General features: G+C 43.5%; 2 protein-coding genes across 3 annotated transcripts; one reads left to right on the plus strand and one right to left on the minus strand.

Annotated features, from left to right (window-relative positions):
• Positions 1 to 341: 341 nt before the first annotated feature.
• LOC310810603 (cortexin-3) lies at positions 342 to 569 on the plus strand (the record flags this gene model as incomplete). Its single annotated transcript, XM_083678423.1, has 1 exon — positions 342 to 569. The coding sequence occupies one exon, from the start codon at positions 342 to 344 to the stop codon at positions 567 to 569; it is 228 nt and encodes a 75-aa protein (XP_083534549.1).
• Positions 570 to 14,560: 13,991 nt separating this feature from the next.
• Positions 14,561 to 20,307, minus strand: LOC310810602 (GA-binding protein subunit beta-2-like). 2 transcript variants are annotated; one of them, XM_083678422.1, is made up of 9 exons: positions 20,173 to 20,307; positions 19,194 to 19,301; positions 18,690 to 18,857; positions 18,370 to 18,564; positions 17,448 to 17,559; positions 16,502 to 16,588; positions 16,097 to 16,261; positions 15,706 to 15,830; positions 14,561 to 15,346 (listed from the first exon to the last, which is right to left on the minus strand). In XM_083678422.1, the coding sequence occupies exons 2-9, from the start codon at positions 19,299 to 19,301 to the stop codon at positions 14,789 to 14,791; spliced, it is 1,518 nt and encodes a 505-aa protein (XP_083534548.1). In that variant the 5' UTR covers positions 20,173 to 20,307; the 3' UTR covers positions 14,561 to 14,788. The 2 variants fall into 2 exon arrangements, with proteins under 2 accessions (XP_083534548.1, XP_083534547.1); XM_083678421.1 differs by having other exon boundaries at positions 16,097 to 16,279.
• Between the last annotated feature and the right edge of the window lie 641 nt (positions 20,308 to 20,948).

Genomic DNA, 20,948 nt, shown 5'->3' on the forward strand with positions numbered 1-20,948 from the left:
TGCAGTTTGCGACGTACGGGACTTTCATAGTGTATTGGAAAAGAAATGTTTAACACAATGCTTATATTAGCTATCTGAATGAATAGAATGTTTTAGCTTAAACTGGAAGTAACTTAATGGCCTACAGTACATTTTGACAAAGCCATTTTGCCTCCTCTGTGACCACGACCGAGGAGTTGGCTTTGTCATCATCAGGCCTGGGCACAGTATTCTATCAAATGTGCTTTACTCTTTCTGAGCCTCCAGGAGCCTCCAGTCTCCAAGTCCCCCAGACCAGAGCTCCGGTGAGTGTCCTGAGAAGGCCGGGTGAGTGTCCTGAGAAGGCCGGGAGCGCTGAAGCAATGGATGTCCCGAGGATGGCTGAGGGCTCTAGCGGAGGCCACCACGTTCAGACCTACTTGCCCCTGGAACAGAAGGCCGCCTTCGTCTTCGTCCTGCTGCTCTTCATCTTCCTGGCCCTGCTTATCGTGCGTTGCTTCCGCATCCTGCTAGATCCTTACCGCAGCATGCCATCCTCCAACTGGACAGACCACACGGAGAAGGACACTTTCGACTACCGCATCGTCTGACGTGCCCGGCATGCCCTCGGCCGAGGAGTTTGATCCGGCGCGTCGCCGTGGAAACACTGTTGCTTCAGTCCCTTTGGTCCAGCATCTCCATCGATACAGCATCTCCTTCATGCAGCGGTGACTGTTGGCCCTAACCACCACAAGACAGAAGGAACACCAACTACCAAGTGCCCTGTGGAACGGCTTCAAGTTACACCACCAAAGTCAACTTGAGTACCTAATACAACTACCATATTTATCACCTTCCGATCACCCCTGGCTGCAAGACCCTGTGCTACCTCTGCCCCAACCACCGTGTCACCAGGGGACAGCGACCCCTGAGTACCCGGTCATTTGGATAACTTTTTGGAAGAAGTGGTAGACAATCAATGTTTCTTTAAAACATCCTTTAAAGATACATCTGCTCCCCGTAAATCGTAACTGGCCGGCCCACCGCTTCGTTTAGGATGCGAAAAGCATGGCGCTGCGGCTGGGAAAGAACCACGACAGTTTTGCTAGCGCCTGCCCTAAACGGCTAGTTCTGAGGTAAAAATTATAGTAAGGTTTGAGGTTACAGTAGCAGCACATGGTTAATCTTCACCGCTTGTTGTCTACACTCTTCTCGGACTGCGAGCAGCAAGGAAGATGCAATCAGGTAACCTTATACATTGCTATCGCTCCACGATGTGGCTATAAACCTGAAGTATTCAGGGTTGTCGTGTTGATAAACTGTCTCCCTGGTTACCATGCGCAGTGCCATGTTTTCTACATCGTTAACCTGGAATGGTAGGCCAACCAATTATGACTTACGGAAAGCAGCTTCAAAGTTATAATCCACCCACGTTTCATAGGTCATACATAGGTTCAAAACCTTAAAACTTTGCTTTAAGTTACTTTGAGTTGACTTAGGTATATTTTAAGGGGGTAATCATTGCAAACATTAGCATGTGGTGGCTCCAGCCAAGTAATCAAAACCTAATTTAAGGTTGTTGTCATTACTCAACCATCTGCCAAAATGAAATTCTTACATTTGGGTGAACCTTCCCTTTAATTGTTTTTGGGATGGCTTAAATGGGCCTTATCTGTTCTATGTCAGCAATGGGATAAGTGTTTACTATTAAATGTCTGCAGTTGAAACTATGACAACTGGTCATTTTCGATGGCTTGAGACCCTGTCTGGTCAAAGGAGTCATAGATATCAACGAGTTTACTGTGCTGTAACGTGTGCCTAATGATGAACATTGACATTGTGGTTTTAGGGTTAGGGTTAGGGTCAGGGTTAGGGTCAGGGTCAGGGTCAGGGTCAGGGTTAGGGTTAGGGTTAGGGTTAGTGACTGAATCAGTAGGGATCGTACCTCTTAGGTCGTAGAATCTCGGTGTACTTCTCTGTAGAACGTGTTTCTGATCTGAACCATACATCATCCTCCTGCCTGCATCTGGCATGTTCACAGTCGGTCTGCCAGGACTGCACAAACGATGATGATGACGATGACGACGACGATGACGATGTATTTTCACATCAATCCCTTTATGAACTTTGTATGTGGCTCTTTGTTTGGGCAAGTCATCAACCGTACGCCTTATAGAGTAGTTTGTTTACAGATAATCAATAGGTGATGGACCACCCAGCCCAGGGCTGAGCAGAAGATGTCATGCATTTCACAGAGATGTCATACAACTACCAAATCAAGTGCAAACCCTGCCTTTTTCCGACATTCATCCTCGGGCTCGGGCTCGGGCTCGGAGCGTGCTTTCAGACTCTCTGACGTGCTGTTCTCGTTACTGTGTATGCTGTGGCCTTTTCCTGTCGCAGAGGATCTGCTTGGTAGTGGTAGTAAGTGCTAATGTGCATTCAGTGTTGTTGCCAGTTTTTGCGAACTAAGTGTCCCCTCCCAAGCATGCTCGTGGTAATTGTGGAGTATTAAATACAGTTGTTGCAGCTATTACTCTGTTGCTGAGGCAGCTAGTCACTGCCGTTTATTCAGCCTTTTTTAACATGTATTTGTGCTTGAAGCCATCCTCCTTTAGTATTAAAAGTGATTACAATGCGTTGCCTTTCTGTGTTTTGTTTTAATACCGGGCTGTGAGGAGAGAGGGTGGTGGTGGTGGGCTGTGGGAGAGAGGGTGGTGGGGTGGGGGAGGGTGGTGGTGGGCTGTGGGAGAGAGGGTGGTGGGCTGTGAGGAGAGAGGGTGGTGGGGTGGGGGAGGGTGGTGGTGGTGGTGGGGGGGGGGATAATGACGTACAGTAGTACAGAAAATCGTTGTTTCATCGTGCCCTTTTCAAGCTCACGATATGTGAGAAAAATAGCACTTTCCCTTTAACACATTATCAGCTGGTGACAGAGGTGGCTCGCAGACGTCTGGATCGTTTGTGTGAACCCAGACGCTTTGTCTGGCTCTCATCAGACCAATAGACACACCTGCTTTTGCTCCAGCCGCAGGCCAGGGCTGCTCTTTCAAGCAAGACGGATCCAATACCCACCATGCAGAATAACAATCCACTCCGTGACACCGACATGGTGCCTTGATATGTAATTATCATAGAGAGACAGTGATGGGCAACAAGTATGATTATAGATCTCCAGCAGGCAAATAGAAACATTTATTTCATTTGTGTTTGTGTGTTGCCTTATTTCAAGTTTATTTAGCAGGAGAAAACACTCGATTCATTTTCAAATAGAAACAATTACGTGTAATACTTTTAAGAAAATAAAAAAGGGCTTGTCTCGTACCAATGAGCAATCTTTTGTTTATATTGTACCCACAGTTTTTTGGGGGGTGATAAGCCTTTTTTGGATATGTGTTGAGTACATACAGTGCAGGACTGCACTATCAAAACATGTAGTTTTCACAAGACTGGCAAGTCTATGTTGTAATGATTGTCACACATTTTTCTAAACGGCTTTGGTTATGTATAATCCTCTGCATAATCCTCTGCACCCTTCAATGTTTTTCAAATATACTGTACAGTGTATGACCATGAACACATGCTGTAGACCCACTGTCAAATTGAATTCATTCCATTCCCAAATGTCCCGTTTCAGTTTTCAGCCGTAATCTATTCAAGTTAATTTAATGGTCTGTGAACAGGTTTCTGGGGAATGTTCCTCTGTGAGTGTGAATGGCCAAGAGGAGGACTTAAAAGGGAAATTGGTATTGCACAATTGATTTTGCAGTACTGGGGAATGACTTCTCCCTTGAGGTATAACATTTAGCATACAGTAGCTACATTTTTGCTGACACACTGGGGTTAACTGGCCATAATGGAAAGAAATCTAAAATGCAAAAAAGCTAGATTCTTGATTGATGTGTTGATATTAATATGATAACATATATTACTAATTATTCTTTGTATCTGGGGTTCAAACATGGGGCACTGCTCCTTCCAGCATCACCCCATAGTGATGCAGGTACTCTGCCCCTGGAGGGCTGCACTGCTGTAGCCATCACAGCTAAGACAGCAAGACTCAATATAGTATTTAAAGGGTAGGATGCATGATATACACTCACCAAACACTTTATTAGGAACACCTGTACACCTTCTCATGGAGGAGGTGGTGTAAGGGTGTGGGGAATGTTTTCTTGGCACACTTTGGGCCCGTTAATACCAATCAATCATGTCTTGAAAGCCACAGCCTATTTGAGTATTGTTGCTGACCATGTGCATCTCTTCATGGCCACAATTTACCCATCTTCTAATGGCTACTTCCAGCATGATAATGCATCATGTCACAAAGCAAAAATCGTCTCAAACTGATTTCATGAATATGACAATGAGTTCAGTGTTCTTCAGTGGCGTTCCCAGTCACCGGGTCTGAATCCAATAGAACACCTTTGGGATGTGGTAGAACGGGAGATTCACAGCTTGAAAGTGCACCTGAAAAATCTGCAGGAATTGCGTGATGCAATCATGTCATCATGGACCAGAATCTCAAAGGAATGTTTCCAACATCTTTCTCAAATCAATGCACGAAGAATTGAAGCTGTTTTGAGAGCAAAGGGAGACCCTACCCAGTATTAGTATAGTGTTGTAATAAAGGGAGGCCCTACCCAGTATTAGTACAGTGTTGTAATAAAGGGAGTATTACCCAGTATTAGTATAGTGTTGTAATAAAGGGAGTATTACCCAGTATTAGTATAGTGTTGTAATAAAGGGAGTATTACCCAGTATTAGTATAGTGTTGTAATAAAGGGAGACCCTACTATAATGATATATAATATAATGACAGTACTGGCAGTTCACCTCAGCTGGTATCAGTATGCTTCTCTCCCCCTGGCTCTGTGATGATCTCTTCAATCAGGATCTGAAAGCCGAGAAGATATATTTTACCTTCCTCTCTTTTCAATGTACGATCAATGTACATCTTCATCCTCGTGTTCAACTCCCAGGCCTGCCACAGGAAACAGGATGCATCATTAGTTTCCATAGAAATGAGGACAAAAGATAGTTTTAGAGAATAGATAGGTAGTAATAGAGATTTTATCTACTTCTGGAGAACACAAACTGTCCTTATTTTGGCACCAAAACTAGTATTATCTTTGACATTCTCAGTTGAATGTCCTAATCATTGCAACTTTGGTGCTTATGGCGTACATTGAAATTGCATTTATCAAACAGAGCTTGCTAAACTCTTTAAATCTGGCTCTGACTAATGAGGGGGTTGCAGGTCAACATCACATCAATATAAAAACATCTTTTGAATGTTCCAGCTCTCACTGAATCACTCATTTCATCAGTTTGGATTTAAAGTTAATAGAACAGCTATTTGGAGGATGGCGTTGAGTGTTCAAGTAATTGGCAAAATGGAACATTTTCTGAGCCTGACAACACTTTTTTATTTGGGATTTTTTCAGGAGGACAGCTGAATAATCTCTAGGTGTGGACACCTCAACCTTATTACCTTTTACTTTCAAACATCAATGTCCCTGAAGAATAATCTGTGAAAAGTGGATGCATTTTTGATTAAAGCCTGTAGCTGTGCATCTTTCAAATTGAGGTTACTAATATTTACTATTTACTTAATCTTCAAAATTAGAGGGATATGTGTTTAACATTTTGAGATTTGTCCATTGAATGCATCAGGTTGTTTTATCCATAGGAAGTCTTCAAAGTCTTGCTGCTGACCTTCAAATGTGTCTGTGGAATCGCTCCCCTTACACCTGAAGGAACTAATAGAACCTCAGACCTCATCCAGAGTCTGAGGTCTGGACACAGCCTCCAGCTCCATGTGCCCAGGACTAAGCTGTGCTCAATAGGTGACCGAACCTTCTGCTTTCCCACCCGCCGCCTCTGGAATGAGCTGCTGGAGGTCATCAAGACAGCCAGAGCATAGAGAAGAACAGTTGTTCCATCTGTGGCCCAGTCCTCCTTTAAATCAGGCCTAAAAACTCACCCCTTTAGACTGTCCTTACTGTAGTCTACATTGTTGTTTTTAGTGTATTGTTTGTTTTTCAATAAACCTGGCTCTAAACTTTGAGTTTCTACAAATGAAAACTCAATTATTAGAACATTTAAATCTACTCCATTATGACAAAGTAGAACTGTAGGCTATGATGCACTACATTATGTTAGACTGTTAACATTCTATTACTATGGAAATGGAATGTTTATACTTTGTTCGTTATTAATGACATCAGGATAGAATTCAGGTCGTTATGTCATTAAATGTCTGTCACTAATGTACACATCCCATTTCCATAACAATGGAATGTAAACATTCCACTCTTCCTAGAATCCCCTTCAGTTTATCATTGTAACTATCTTCTTTAACACCTGTTTCACAGTACATCTCAATTTCAACCACTTTGACTATTATTCTCAAACTGAGCCATGGAATGGAGTAGCATCCCCAGGAGGTCTGGACCCTACAGGGATTTATTTTAAGATGATCATGTTTGTACAAGTCCAAAGTGCCTGTGTGATACGATATGTCAATCTGGTTAATCTATTCTGCCTAAAGAGCTTCTGCCAAAGCAGCCTGTACCTGCAGTCCTTGCAGACCTGCTGGCAGCCCAAGTACCATGAATCACAGGTAAGACTCACCCATAGAGAACGAAGAACACCACATATAGTAGAATAATATAGTAGCATTGATATTCAGGGTGACCAAATCACAAAAAAAACAAAATATCTAAAGACAATCTAACGAAATTAATAGTGCTCTACACACTACAGTGTGTGATGCGTGTAATTAAAATGTCATGACGAGCATAGGACTGAAATGTTTACAAAACCAAACCCTAACCCTAACCCTAACCCTGGAGTCCCGTATTGTCTCGTGTAACCCTTGTCTTACGGAAGAGGGGCATGGTGCATCTCCTCCATCTCCAGAGAGAGGGCCACATCCCAGCCCATATCACCCCAGAGGACATGAGCGACTGGCTGGTCACTCGAGGGAAATAGTCCTTGAGGGAGAAGTGAGTACAGCGCGTGACCTCATGGACACATACACAGGTCACTGCCATTCTCTGCCGTGGGCATTCAAGATAACATTGATCAAAGACAACGGGGATTGTGAAGTAGAGAGAGTTACGCTGCTCTGTGTTTTATTTGAAGGTTATGGAGGAGTGCTCTGGAGGAGGGCAACGACCTAGTTAAATTAATAAGAGTAACGTCATAAGGACTGTTAGTCAAAGCCATAGATTTACGGAGTTTGGCAAGCTCTGTTTGATGAATGGAATATCAATGTGCATCAGTAGCACCAAAGTTGCTCTGAAATTCAACTGAGAATGTCAAAAATAATACTAGTTTTGGTGCCAAAATAAAGACAGTTTGTGTTTCCATTTGCCATCAGAAGTAGATCAATTCTCCATTACTATCTATCTATTCTCTAAAACAATCTTTTGTCCTCATTTCTATGGAAACTAATGATGCATCCTGGTTCCTGTGTCAGGCCTGATATGGAACACGAGGCTCTTGAAGATCTGCTGAGCATGGGGCCTGGCCACACCTGTCCTTCCCTCCATGATTCATTTGCCGCCTTAGTGAGGATAGCTCTCTCTGTAGGGTGCTTTCTCTACCCCTGCGACTGCCGATGGCACTTGTTCTTATCAAAGGTTTTACTTACGATGACTGATGTATACTTGATTCACTGACTTAGCAAAATGTACTTATTGTAAGTCACTTTTGATAAAAGCGTCTGCTAAATGACTTAATTGTAAAAAAAAAAAATGGATACATCTAGTAATGGAAGACAGTGTTCTGGAAATGTATGGATGTGATAGGTTACAATCTTGTTTTAGGGAACCATACATCAATGGCTTGGTCCTAGAAGCCCTCAAGACCGTTACCGAAAACGTAAGCAAGGAGCCCAGCCTGAGCCTATCCTGCCCTGAACTGGTGGTGGTAGAGATCATCCCCAAACTTCTCCAGGCCTTCTGGCCCCACCCTTTGGGCAGCGACAGCTGAAGGAAAGTTTGAGCTGGTTGATTAAGTGGCATTGTCTGTCTGTGGTATCAACTGTATCTTTTCATTTTCCATAATCCGGGTTTGAACCTACTTTGAGTTTGTGAAATATGATGTGCCCAATTATAGTAATTTGCTTTGGACACTTTGACTTTGACGCAGAAATCATATGTTGTCTAACAGGAAGGGTAAAGGCAGTGTTTGTTAGACAATAATGCTGCTTGTCTGACAACAAAGACCACAATGGAAATGACTCCTTTGACTTTATTGTGCATTACAGGCAATGCTCTTTTACTGTGGGTATTGTTGCTGTAGTTTTTTACCATATGGAGAAACTGTACTATATGTATTTCAAAATTGTCAAATAAAATGAATGAATTGATTCAATATGCAGCACAACATGTAACGACCAGACGACCAGATGGAGATGATACTGTCAGGAGTATAACAGGGTTAGGGTTAGGGTTAGGGTTAGGGTTAACCCTAACCCATGTAACGACCAGAGGGAGATGATACTGTCAGGAGTATAACAGCATTCAGTAGTTTAATCTAACAGATGTCTGAGATGATGCTGTCAGGAGTATAACAGCATTCAGTAGTTTAATCTAACAGATGTCTGAGATGATACTGTCAGGAGTATAACAGCATTCAGTAGTTTAATCTAACAGATGTCTGAGATGATGCTGTCAGGAGTATAACAGCATTCAGTAGTTTAATCTAACAGATGTCTGAGATGATACTGTCAGGAGTATAACAGCATTCAGTAGTTTAATGCCATCTAACAGATGTCTACGATTGCATTATGAAAGAACTGTTGACTTGATAAGTTTTAAAATCTAAATCTGTGTTTTATCTAATATGTGTGCAGCTGTTTCTAGTTTGTGAATCTTAGATGTCTACGATTGCATTATGAAAGAACTGTTCAGTTCGTAAGTTTTAAAATCTGTGTTTTATTTAATATGTGTGCAGCTGTTTCTAGTTTGTGAATCTTAGACCACAGTGAATCTTGCTGACTCACAGTAAGTGTGGTGGCTCCAGCAATGAGCCCCACCAGAGGCTAAAGGTGCTGTAATGAACAGCGCACCATGTTTGTCACCATGGTGACCACTTTGATTGCATATCTAATCCCTAAGCAATCACATCACTTTATATAAAGCTTATTTGTTTAAATCTCATCTCATACTGTATTTCTTGGACTTATTGGTCAGACCGGAGTGACTCTTCATTCACATCCTGGAATGTAAACAAGCCAGATAATACCAATGGAATATGTGCAGCAGCTTGCAGTGACTTCGGCAGATGGTAGGATTTTTCCTGTGCAATTAAGCTTCCCTTCTTTTGCTACAGTGCTGAGTTTGAATTTCCAATTGCTACCAAAGTGATAAACAGAGATTGATTGGAAAATGCAGTACTATTTTCTCCTTTATTGTTTGCATTGAGGACCACTCAACAACCACTGAATGACTGACAACCACATTCATATAAAAAAAAACTTGTTAATCATAATTTGACCCTCGTAGTGCGCAAAAACACTGTATCAGGCCTCTGACAATGGCACATCTGTTATGCAGATTCAAAGTTAATTTTGCATTAATTGCATTGTTCGGTCTGAGGCTTCCACTCATTTTGCACACAGCAAATGTGTTACGACAAGTTTTAATTGTCCCCCTCTGTTTTTCCTCAAGTGCTTATTCAATAACATTCATGAAAACAATTTACAAATGTAGAAATATTCTAACTACCTCATGACTGTGTATTTGTAAGTGCCAGTGAAAAGGCAGATGGTGAGAGTGAATCCGACCCCTCTGGACATGAATAATCCAGCTGTAAGGGAGGCCATTTTACAACAGGTCCCGCCCAGTGGAGGCTGGTGGAGGTAGAGAGGATGGGCTCATTGTAATGCACGGAATGGCATGAGGAATGGTATCAAACACTCCTTGTCACCATAATACTGCACTGTTCCTGAGGGACCAACTCACTTGGAATGAGAACCCCAGCTGCTTTCCCGTTGAGCCAGAAGACACATGTACCTCTCTTTTCTTATGAAAGCTATTACATAAAATATCCTCAGTGAGACCTACAGAGGTGCCATTTTGGATGTTTCTTAGTGGTAAGGATCTGTAAATGTACCAGAAGCATAAAAGAGATCAAACGTGATGCTTTTTGTTGGACAGATAAAGACGAGGCTGCTAGAGAGAAGGATGGGGCAGGACTGGAAATGAAAACGGATGAGATGAGACGAGAGAACAGCCACATGGAAATGGTCACCAGGAAGAAAAGGCTTCCGGAGAGGAAAAGGAGAGGAAACCAGTTGTGAGGGAACAAACAGGGAACTGTAACGTAACATTACAACCCTAACCCTAACCCTAACCCTAACCCAACCCTAACCCTAACCCTAACAGAGAGGGAACTGTAACATAACATTACAACCCTAACCCCAACCCTAACCCTAACCCTAACAGAGAGGGAACTGTAACATAACATTACAACCCTAACCCCAACCCGAACCCTAACCCTAACAGAGAGGGAACTGTAACATAACATTACAACCCTAACCCTAACCCTAACAGAGAGGGAACTGCAACGTAACATTACAACCCTAACCCTAACCCTAACCCAACCCTAACCCTAACAGAGAGGGAACTGTAACATAACATTACAACCCTAACCCTAACCCTAACAGAGAGGGAACTGCAACGTAACATTACAACCCTAACCCTAACCCTAACCCAACCCTAACCCTAACCCTAACAGAGAGGGAACTGCAACGTAACATTACAACCCTAACCCTAACCCTAACAGAGAGGGAACTGCAACGTAACATTATAACCCTAACCCTAACCCTAACAGAGAGGGAACTGCAACGTAACATTACAACCCTAACCCCAACCCTAACAGAGAGGGAACTGTAACATAACATTACAACCCTAACCCTAACAGAGAGGGAACTGTAACATAACATTACAACCCTAACCCTAACCCTAACAGAGAGGGAACTGCAACGTAACATTACAACCCTAACCCTAACAGAGAGGGAACTGCAACGTAACATTACAACCCTAACCCTAACAGAGAGGGAACTGCAACGTAACATTACAACCCTAACCCTAACAGAGAGGGAACTGTCAGGTAAAATGCTTTGGAGGCCACTCTCCTCCTTTCCTTTTACTGTTGAATATGTTGGTGTTGATTCTTCTAGCATTGTGGCTGCCGATGGCTCCTGTTCCTAGCAGTTTTCTTATGATGACCGATGGATAGATGACTTTACTTTAGACAAATGTACTTGTTGTACAAACGATACAAGTGTCTGCTAAATGTCAAAAAATGTCAAAATGTAAAATGTGTTGATTTTGGAAAATAGCCCTAACCCTAAAATAGCCCTAACCCTAAAATAGCCCTGACCCTAACCCTAAAATAGCCCTAACCCTAACCCACCAGTCATATTCTAAGATGATGAAATAACTAAATAAAAACAAAACAAAACAAAAACAGAAAATGCATAAAAAAAATATATTTTAGAAATGCAGTGTAAGCGATTCCTATAAATGAGAGACCCTACAGAGGAAAAGGTAATACCACGTAGGGTTAGGGTTAGAGGGTTAGGGTTAGGGTTAGGGTTAGGGTAATACCACGTAGGGAAGTCCAAGTTAATCAATTTACTTTGTCAACAACTAATGCTAGCAATGTGTTGAAATGAATACGCTTTGGTTCTCTCTCTCTCTGTTTCCTCTACCGAGAAGCTCCATCCATTCGTCTTCCTGAACTAGCATCAGTTCAGTCAGGAACACTTACATCTTAATTTAACAATTTATTGAGTATAAAATGGTTATACAATTAGGCTAGGCGTACTTGGATGGCTCCACTCTTTTGAGAGCGGCCTGCCTGGGAGTTATAAACGACCACAGCACATACATTTATCAACCCCTGATTGATTCAGACGGAGCAGAGCCAAAGGAGGTGGAGGCTGGGGGTGGTGGTGAGAACCAAAACAATAGCAACACTTTAAGCATACATTATAATCAAAAAGTGTAGCAGGAATATTTTTCTCTGTACTCAAGTCCTAATATGATTGACCTACTCGATTACGTAAAATGAACAACTGGGGTGTATTAACCAAAAACAAGCTGGTGTACCGAATGATCTAGTGAGACACAGTAGTCTGTAGGTCTTGTGGTCCTCTGTGGCTCGGTGGGTAGAGCAGGGTGCTAACAATGCTTAGGTTGTGGGTTCGATTCCTGCTGGGACCATATATACTGAAAAATGTATGCACTCACAGCAATGTAAGTCACTTTGGATAAAAGTGTCAGCTAAATGGCTTTTTATTTTTATTTTGTTGAATTGCTACTTTCTATTTGATTTATGCATTAACAATTATGCTTGTTCATTATTCAGCATGTCCTTGGGCGTATACACGTACATGCTCCATGATGAAATCATAACAATGAATATTCAAGGACAAGGACCACCAGACACCAGTAGAATAACAACAGGTGCATATTTATTGAATTCTAAAAAATATTTTTTTTCTTAAGAAAAGGATATTCCACATAGAAAACTATTTTACATCTAAGAATATTATTTGTATCAAAGTCTTTCTCAAACCAACGGGAAGATAACACCGCCCCCCCCCCCCCCGCCCCCCTCCCCTCGATAGTGTTTCTTACAAAAAATTACAAAAGCAGGAGAACTTGGTTCACAGAGAGGATGCAATGTTGTAGTGCTTAACAAACCAGCCTAAAAGAGTGCAATGTGTAAACAATATTTCTCTGAGAGAGCATTAGTTTGGAGACTACGATCACAGATCATTGTCTTTTCACGGACGCTGGTCTAAGAATAGAACGTTTTGAAATCGCATCAAGCAAAAGAACAAAATACGTTGGAAAAACAAAAGCTTAGAATTTACATATTTACATATGTTAAATTTACATATGTTAAATACATGTAAAATCTAACAATTCTTACGTGAAATATGAAATATGAGGTAAATCGACAAAAATATAATGTTAATCTAAATGTGACCTAAGTGGTGAAACATCATATACCTTAAACACCTCAACCTCACTCACATGTTCAAAACACTGGCGCGCACACACACACACACACACACACACACACACACACACACACACACACACACACACACACACACACACACACACACACACACACACACAGACAGACAGACAGACAGACACACACACACACGCTCGTAAAACTTGGAATCTGACCAAAATGCAGTCCGATAACTTTGCTCATTTTAGTATTATGGACCATTCCTTGTGTCGAGAGCGAGCAGAAGCAACAACGTGGCGACAACCTCAGGGATGACCTCAGGGACGACGGCAGGAGGAGAGAAGGTCACAGAGGAGTTTGTAGCCTGGTGCTCAATGCTGCGGACTACACAGAAGGACAGGAATCAACGTGGCCACCATTTTCCAGGGAGGTTGGGGGTTGGCAAAGATGAGGAAGACCAACGATGGCTAACAATGCTGATTCTAACTGAACATATTTCTTACGTAACATAAACATATCTTAGTAAAAACAACGGGAAGACAGACAGAAGATAATGGACTAGGTTACACAGTACATACTGTACATACACTCATTTAGCACTTTATTAGGAACACTATACTAATACTGGGTAGGGCCTCCCTTTGCTCTCAAAACAGCTTCAATTCTTCGTGGCACTGACACCACAAGATGTTGGAAACATTCCTTTGAGATTCTGGTCCATGATGACATGATTGCATCACGCAATTCCTGCAGATTTTTCAGGTGCACTTTCAAGCTGTGAATCTCCCGTTCAACCACATCCAAAGGTGTTCTATTGGATTCAGATCCGGTGACTGGAAAGACCACTAAAGAACACTGAACTCATTGTCATGTTCATGAAACCAGTATGAGACGACTTTAGCTTTGTGACATGGTGCGTTATCATGCTGGAAGTAGCCATTAGAAGATGGGTCAATTATGGCCTTGAAGGGATGCACATGGTCAGCAACAATACTCAAACAGGCTGTGGCATTCAAGCGATGACTGACTGGTATTAAGGGGCCCAAAGCATTCCCCACACCATTACACCACCTCCACCATGAGGTGTTCCTAATAAAGTGCCCTGTGAGTGTATATGTACAATGCTCACATGGACATGATACTGAAGAGAACTCGGGAGCCTACCATGCGGTTTAGAGACACTATTAGCCCTCCAAATGGTTTGCAAAACATATTCTTAAGAGAGCTCAATTCAAGGGCTCAATTCAATCAAACTCGCATTGCAGTATTGTTACATGCAACCAATTTGTGCACTAAAAGATTCAGGATAAGAGTAATGGCCACTTTACTTCAGTGACCTTCTGTATCTTTTCAGATATAGTGCTAATTCATGCACATGACTATGCATATATATTTACGTATATATATATATTTACGTATATATATATATATATATATATATATATATATATATATATATATATATATATAAAAATATAGACTGAGTGATGGTTGCGGACTCCATCACTCACTCACTCACTCCCCATTCCCTTCTGGGTGGATTAAGATGAATAACTCAAACATTCTGTGAGTTTGGCCTGAAGCAGAGCCACTGGCAGAGTCCTTCCTTCTGGCCGACTGGGCCTCGGTCTGAGCTTGGAAGTGCCAAACAATGGCCTCTTCATTTCAGTCTTGTATAAAAAAATCATGTTCAATCCTGATAACAATTCATCGGCACAAAATGCTCATAAAATAACGATACGAGTAATAACAATAATATTCCTATAAAATCATCAAGCAAGGGTTAACATGACTAAACAAATGAATACTGGAGGACATTTGGCTAGTGCCTCCTTCTGCGCCTCCCTCTGCCCCTGCCTCGTTTCGGGGTTGTGATCCTCCTCTGTGACACCCCCTTTTCCTCTGTGTCCTCCAATGCCATATCCTCTCCTGACTCCGCCTCCCCCTCCTTCACCAGAATGGCGTCTTCCGGAAGCATGACATCAACGTCTCCCTCTCCTTCCAACTTGTCCTCCTCTCCCCCTCTCTTCTCCCCTTCCGCTTTGTCCTCCTCTCCTTCCACTTTGTCCTCCTCTACATCCACCTTATCCTCCTCTCCTCCTCCTCCTCCTTCCCTCTCATCCTCTACTTTTTCCTCCCCTCCACTTCTCTCTTCTGTCTCCTGCTGTTCCTCCTGGACCACCATCACCACCTCCTCTTCTTGGACATCCATGGTGGTGGTGCCAGTGGTGATGTTGTTGTTGGCGATGGCCTCCTCTAGTTTGAGGCGGTACTGCTCGGCCTCCTGCTCCTTCTGGCGGAGCTGCGTCCGGTACTCCTGAGCCTTCCGATTGGCCTCCTGGAGCTGCCTCTGGAGCTGCTCCCTGCTGTCCTTTGCTTTCTGGAGAAACATGGGAAAACATTTTTTTCTATTGGACAGAGACAGTAGGGAAAGACAGGAAGTAAGGAGGAGAGGGCATGTCAGCAGGGAATGGGCCGCACCGTAGGCCGTGGTGACCTCCGCAGCCACGGAAAAAACGCTTTTTTAACTGTCAAAATCGATACGCATCAATGTGAAAGCCCTCTCATAAAAACAAATATACATTTGATCATTTCTATGTAGGCAATCAAGACGCAGGGACCGATTTTGACATTGTACAAAGTGGTGCTTGTGTTTAAACAACCACATTTCCTGCAGTGTGTTGCAAAAGCTTCTGAAAAACACGACTTTAAGGCTGTGTGGTTTTATAGGCGGCTGACCTTGTCTTTGGGGCTGGTGTGGTTGGGTGAAGGGTCTACCCTCCTCTTGCGTGTGGGAGTGGGCTGCTGCTGGGGTTCCTCCTCCACCACCTCCTCTGTCACATGACCAGTGGGCACCGCCACCACTTCAGAAACACAATCAGTCATTTTTTTGTTGTTGCATATTTTAGTTCAGTGACTGACAGTACACAGTAATCAGCATTTACAATCAATGTATGTTCCAGAGTTGGCCTGGGATGTAATTTACATTTGTAGTTATTTAAAACATAAAAAAGCCTTCTGGCATTTGAGAGGCATAAAGAAACAAGTCAATGCTTCACAGTAGCTTAGCTGACATAATGCAAGACATCCCTGTTGGGTACTTGGCTGTGGTTGGTGGTTTCATGCTCACTTTGCTGGCCCTGCATGGTGAGAAAGAACTGTTGCCCGAGGCCAGCTGGCTGCAGGTTGCCGTGTTGGTCAGTCACTATGGTGATGACCCTCTGACCTCCGTCGCCCACCACATGTTGAATGGCTGAGTTCACCGAATCTGCCGCAATGGCGTCCTCCGATTTTCCTGAGGCGAAGGGTGAGACTGCAATGTTAAATACCACCAAGCCCCAGTACAAAACCACAGACCGTCGAGAGGCAGCCAACCACAGACCATCATTCTGATGAATATGATACCAAAGTATTATTGACTGTAAACCAAGCAGTTCATCCTATGAATGAGTTTATATGACTGATCATATTGATTTGATGTTGTGTGTAATGATAGTGTTATTCCGATGGTGATCATGGATATCCTGTCTGTTACCTGCGTTGTTTAAGTTGCCCATGGGACCAGAGGCTTCTGCCAGGGCTGCCAGTGTTGCCAGGACTGAGGTGGTAGAACCAGGGTGTCCTGAATGACAAAGGACCACGCACAGTTCAGAGGTCACATAATCCTTATACATCACACTGGGAAAACAAGATATATTTTTTTTTTTAATATGTTTTTTAGGGCATTTCTGCTTTTATTGGGATCGAGACAGTAGAGATTGACAGGAAGGATGGGAGAGAGAGAGAGAGAGGAGGGATGACATGCAAGATAGGTCGAAGGTCGGAATCGAACCAGGAACCTTGCGATTATGTGGTAAGCGCATTAGTGTGCTACCCCACTAAGCACCCCAACAACACTTTTTTAAATAAAAAAATAAAAATGTAATACAAAACGACATTTAAAAAAATCCCTGACAGCCAATTTGAAAAGGTGACCACAGGGCCAGAGGAGACATGGGTTGAAAACATACGTCAAAAACTTGATTTGGCTTAGAGTTTAGACATTTGGGGACTATTCCATTGGTTCACTTGTACCAACCAGCAAGCAAATAACATTGACATAATGTATCCAATCCCATCCAATGATGATGTCATCTCCTGTCCTATGTAGTCCAGTTATTCACCCATCCCTATGTAACCTGTCCTCGACCTGTAACCTCTGAGCTGTGTTGTGTGTTTACCTGAGGTAGTCTTAGGAGTGGAGACCAGGTCAGAGCTGTGTTGTGTGTTTACCTGAGGTAGTCTTAGGAGTGGAGGAGACCAGGTCAGAGCTGTGTTGTGTGTTTACCTGAGGTAGTCTTAGGAGTGGAGACCAGGTCAGAGCTGTGTTGTGTGTTTACCTGAGGTAGTCTTAGGAGTGGAGGAGACCAGGTCAGAGCTGTGTTGTGTGTTTACCTGAGGTAGTCTTAGGAGACCAGGTCAGAGCTGTGTTGTGTGTTTACCTGAGGTAGTCTTAGGAGTGGAGGAGACCAGGTCAGAGAGGTTCACCACCCCAGAGGACGAGATGAGGAACTGGGGCTCAGGGTTCATATTCACCTGGTTCTGCATGCCGTCCTGTTGACACACACACACACACACACACACACACACACACACAGACACACACACACACACACACACACACACACACACACAGGATGTTATCTAACACATGTACAGTTTTTCCCACACAACAGCTTACAACCCAGGATTATATAAAACCATTAATAGGAGTACACAGCCTTGTAAACACTTGTCGATTTTGTTAAAAAAAAAAAAAATCACACTCTGTTTTTGTTCCCTGTTTGTGTTCATAAAATCTAAATGTAGGGTAACGGTGGAAACGCTGGAGAACAACACCTATCGTATGACTGCTGAAAGTGCTGCCATCGTCACTGAAACCATGGCAACGCTGCCAGAGAGGCAGCAAACTAACCCAGTGACATCGGGTTGCCAGAGAGGCAGCAAACTAACCCAGTGACATCGGGTTGCCAGAGAGGCAGCAAACTAACCCAGTGACACAGGGTTGCCAGAGAGGCAGCAAACTAACCCAGTGACATCGGGTTGCCAGAGAAGCAGCAAACTAACCCAGTGACACAGGGTTGCCAGAGAAGCAGCAAACTAACCCAGTGACACAGGGTTGCCAGAGAAGCAGCAAACTAACCCAGTGACATCGGGTTGCCAGAGAAGCAGCAAACTAACCCAGTGACATCGGGTTGCAAGAGAAGCAGCAAACTAACCCAGTGACACAGGGTTGCCAGCGGTTTGGAGGCTCTCTGCCATTAAGAGGAAGACAGCAGAAAGCTTTTCCCAGCTGTTATGGCCGCCTCTTCAAGGAGTAGCCAAACAAATGCCACACACACAAACAGTCTTTCCCGCTGTTACCTGCAACAGTATCATGAGCTCAGTGTTGCTGGTGTCCATGGCGATGTCGAAGGGGGTCTTGTCAAACTTGCTGAGGGCGTGGACGTCAGCTCCGTACTTGAGCAGCAGCTCCGCCACCTCTCTGTGGCCGTGCTGGGCCGCCCAGTGCAGCGCCGTCATCTTCAACATGTCCTTGGCGTTGATGTCCGCCCCACCCTGTTATGAACACAGACAGCGCCACCCGGTGGCGGGGGGTGGAGTTGCGACAGTCCGTCATGCAGGTGTTGAACGTTTAACATTGCAAATACTGGTAAATATATATGTAAGTGGGCTGCCCTTACCCTGACCAGCAGCTCCACTATATTGACATGGCCCTCAGTGGCCGCCATGTGGAGTGGGGTCCTGTCCACTTTGGTCCGGGCGTCCCTGCTGACGCCTGCTCGTAGGAGCACCTCGGCGGTGGAGTGGTGCCCATACTGGGCCGCTAAATGGAGTGGTGAAGTCCCCAGCTGGGACGCAGCAGAGGGAACACATACTAAGCAGTCATTTGTAGTTTATGAGTGTTTTCTCTCTACCGATGACTTGGGCTATATAAAGCGCATGTGTCATCGGAGCCTATGTAATATAACATAATATATGCCATTTAGCTGACGCTTTTACCCAAAGCGACTTACATTGCAGTGAGTGCATACATTTCAGTATATATGGTCCCAGCGGGAATCAAACCCACAACCTAAGCGTTGTTAGCGCTATACCAACTGAGCCACAGAGGACCACTATGCAGAAGATATGAGGGTGTCTACACTGAATTGTGTGTGTACAATTCGCTACAGTGAGACCCTTACCCAATCAGTGGTGAACGGGGCTCCATTGGCCATAAGAGACCTTACATCGTCATCATGCCCACCCCGTGCAGCCTCCAGCAGCCGCTTCCCCAGGTCCACCAGCGACATCTACTGGGAGAGACAAGTAGTGCTTTGGAGCTTGTGACAAAAATAATGGAAACAGTAGCACAACGAATATAAGTCACTGATAATGAATGTCTTGAAAAAGGTTATCAATGTTGTAGGTTGCATCAAAGGTTGCAGTTTTAATGCCCTGTGTGATTAACATGAGGTTTCCTTCCTTGATTAGTTTCAGTGGTGTGTAATTCTGATGGGTGTGGAGGGACAGAAATAAGCTTGTGTGGATTGCAAGTCAGGACCGATGTTGATGGTTGTATAACAGCTCACTTCGAGGATGCATCATTATATTAATGGCCAATTGCACGACTTTAATATACAATATAATATCAGATCATCAAATCAAGTACAGATCGTCACTCGTCTAAGGGTTCAAGTCAAGTGATTCATTTGGTTAGCTAGCTGTCCTTTAGCTCTTCCAGCAACTTGATCAATCAAGCAACAATCGAAGATTTTTACTTATATATAACTATGGCTTATATTTAGCCATGCTTAATATTGTTCCGGTGGAAGTCGGATCTGAACCTCGGATACCAACTAAGTGGCACCAATACTCGCTATTTCCACATCCGCCAAGATGTGAAGATCTGCGTTCGTGTCCTGTCGATTGTGTTCCTGCAGGTTTTAAAAATACGGTATTCTAGTAATACATGACTCTTTAGCGAGCTATACCAATAATTACTTGATAGTGTCAGTGTTTCTCTATTTGGCATGTAGCTAGCGGGCTCATTTAAAATGCAAACTAGCCAATTACAACAACATGTTTAGAGTTCGCTAGCTCTTGTTGACACCCAGAAATATTGGGAGACAGCACACCACGACTAGCTACAAAGTAGTTGTTATGTACTAGCTAGCCACTCACCTTGGTAAATCAGTAGCTTGCTAAAGAGCAACGTCTCCGATATATGAACCAGAATATGGATCAGCAAGGTACACTAGAGATTTTTTTTACTACACTTTCTTAACTTTCTAAAGAAATATCATTTTTTCATTTGTGTAAAAAATGGCGGCTTCACACCGGAAGTGGAATGCGTTCGTTATGCGCGTCAAAGAGGCGCGTCTATTCAAATGACACGGCGACACTCAGACCACCATGAGAACCACGAACATGACAAGATGGAGTCACAGTCCTCATCCCAACCATGAGAACCACGAACATGACAAGATGGAGTCACAGTCCTCATCCCAACCATGAGAACCACGAACATGACAAGATGGAGTCACAGTCCTCATCCCAACCATGAGAACCACGAACATGACATAAGATGGAGTCACAGTCCTCATCCCAACCATGAGAACCACGAACATGACATAAGATGGAGTCACAGTCCTCATCCCAACCATCAGCCCTCAGACCACCATGAGAACCACGAACATGACATAAGATGGAGTCACAGTCCTCATCCCAACCATGAGAACCACTAACATGACATAAGATGGAGTCACAGTCCTCATCCCAACCATGAGAACCACGAACATGACATAAGATGGAGTCACAGTCCTCATCCCAACCATGAGAACCACGAACATGACATAAGATGGAGTCACAGTCCTCATCCCAACCATGAGAACCACGAACATGACATAAGATGGAGTCACAGTCCTCATCCCAACCATGAGAACCACTAACATGACATA

Source organism: Argentina silus, assembly GCF_951799395.1.
Source record: "Argentina silus genome assembly, chromosome: 10".
Lineage (NCBI taxonomy): Eukaryota > Metazoa > Chordata > Actinopteri > Argentiniformes > Argentinidae > Argentina > Argentina silus.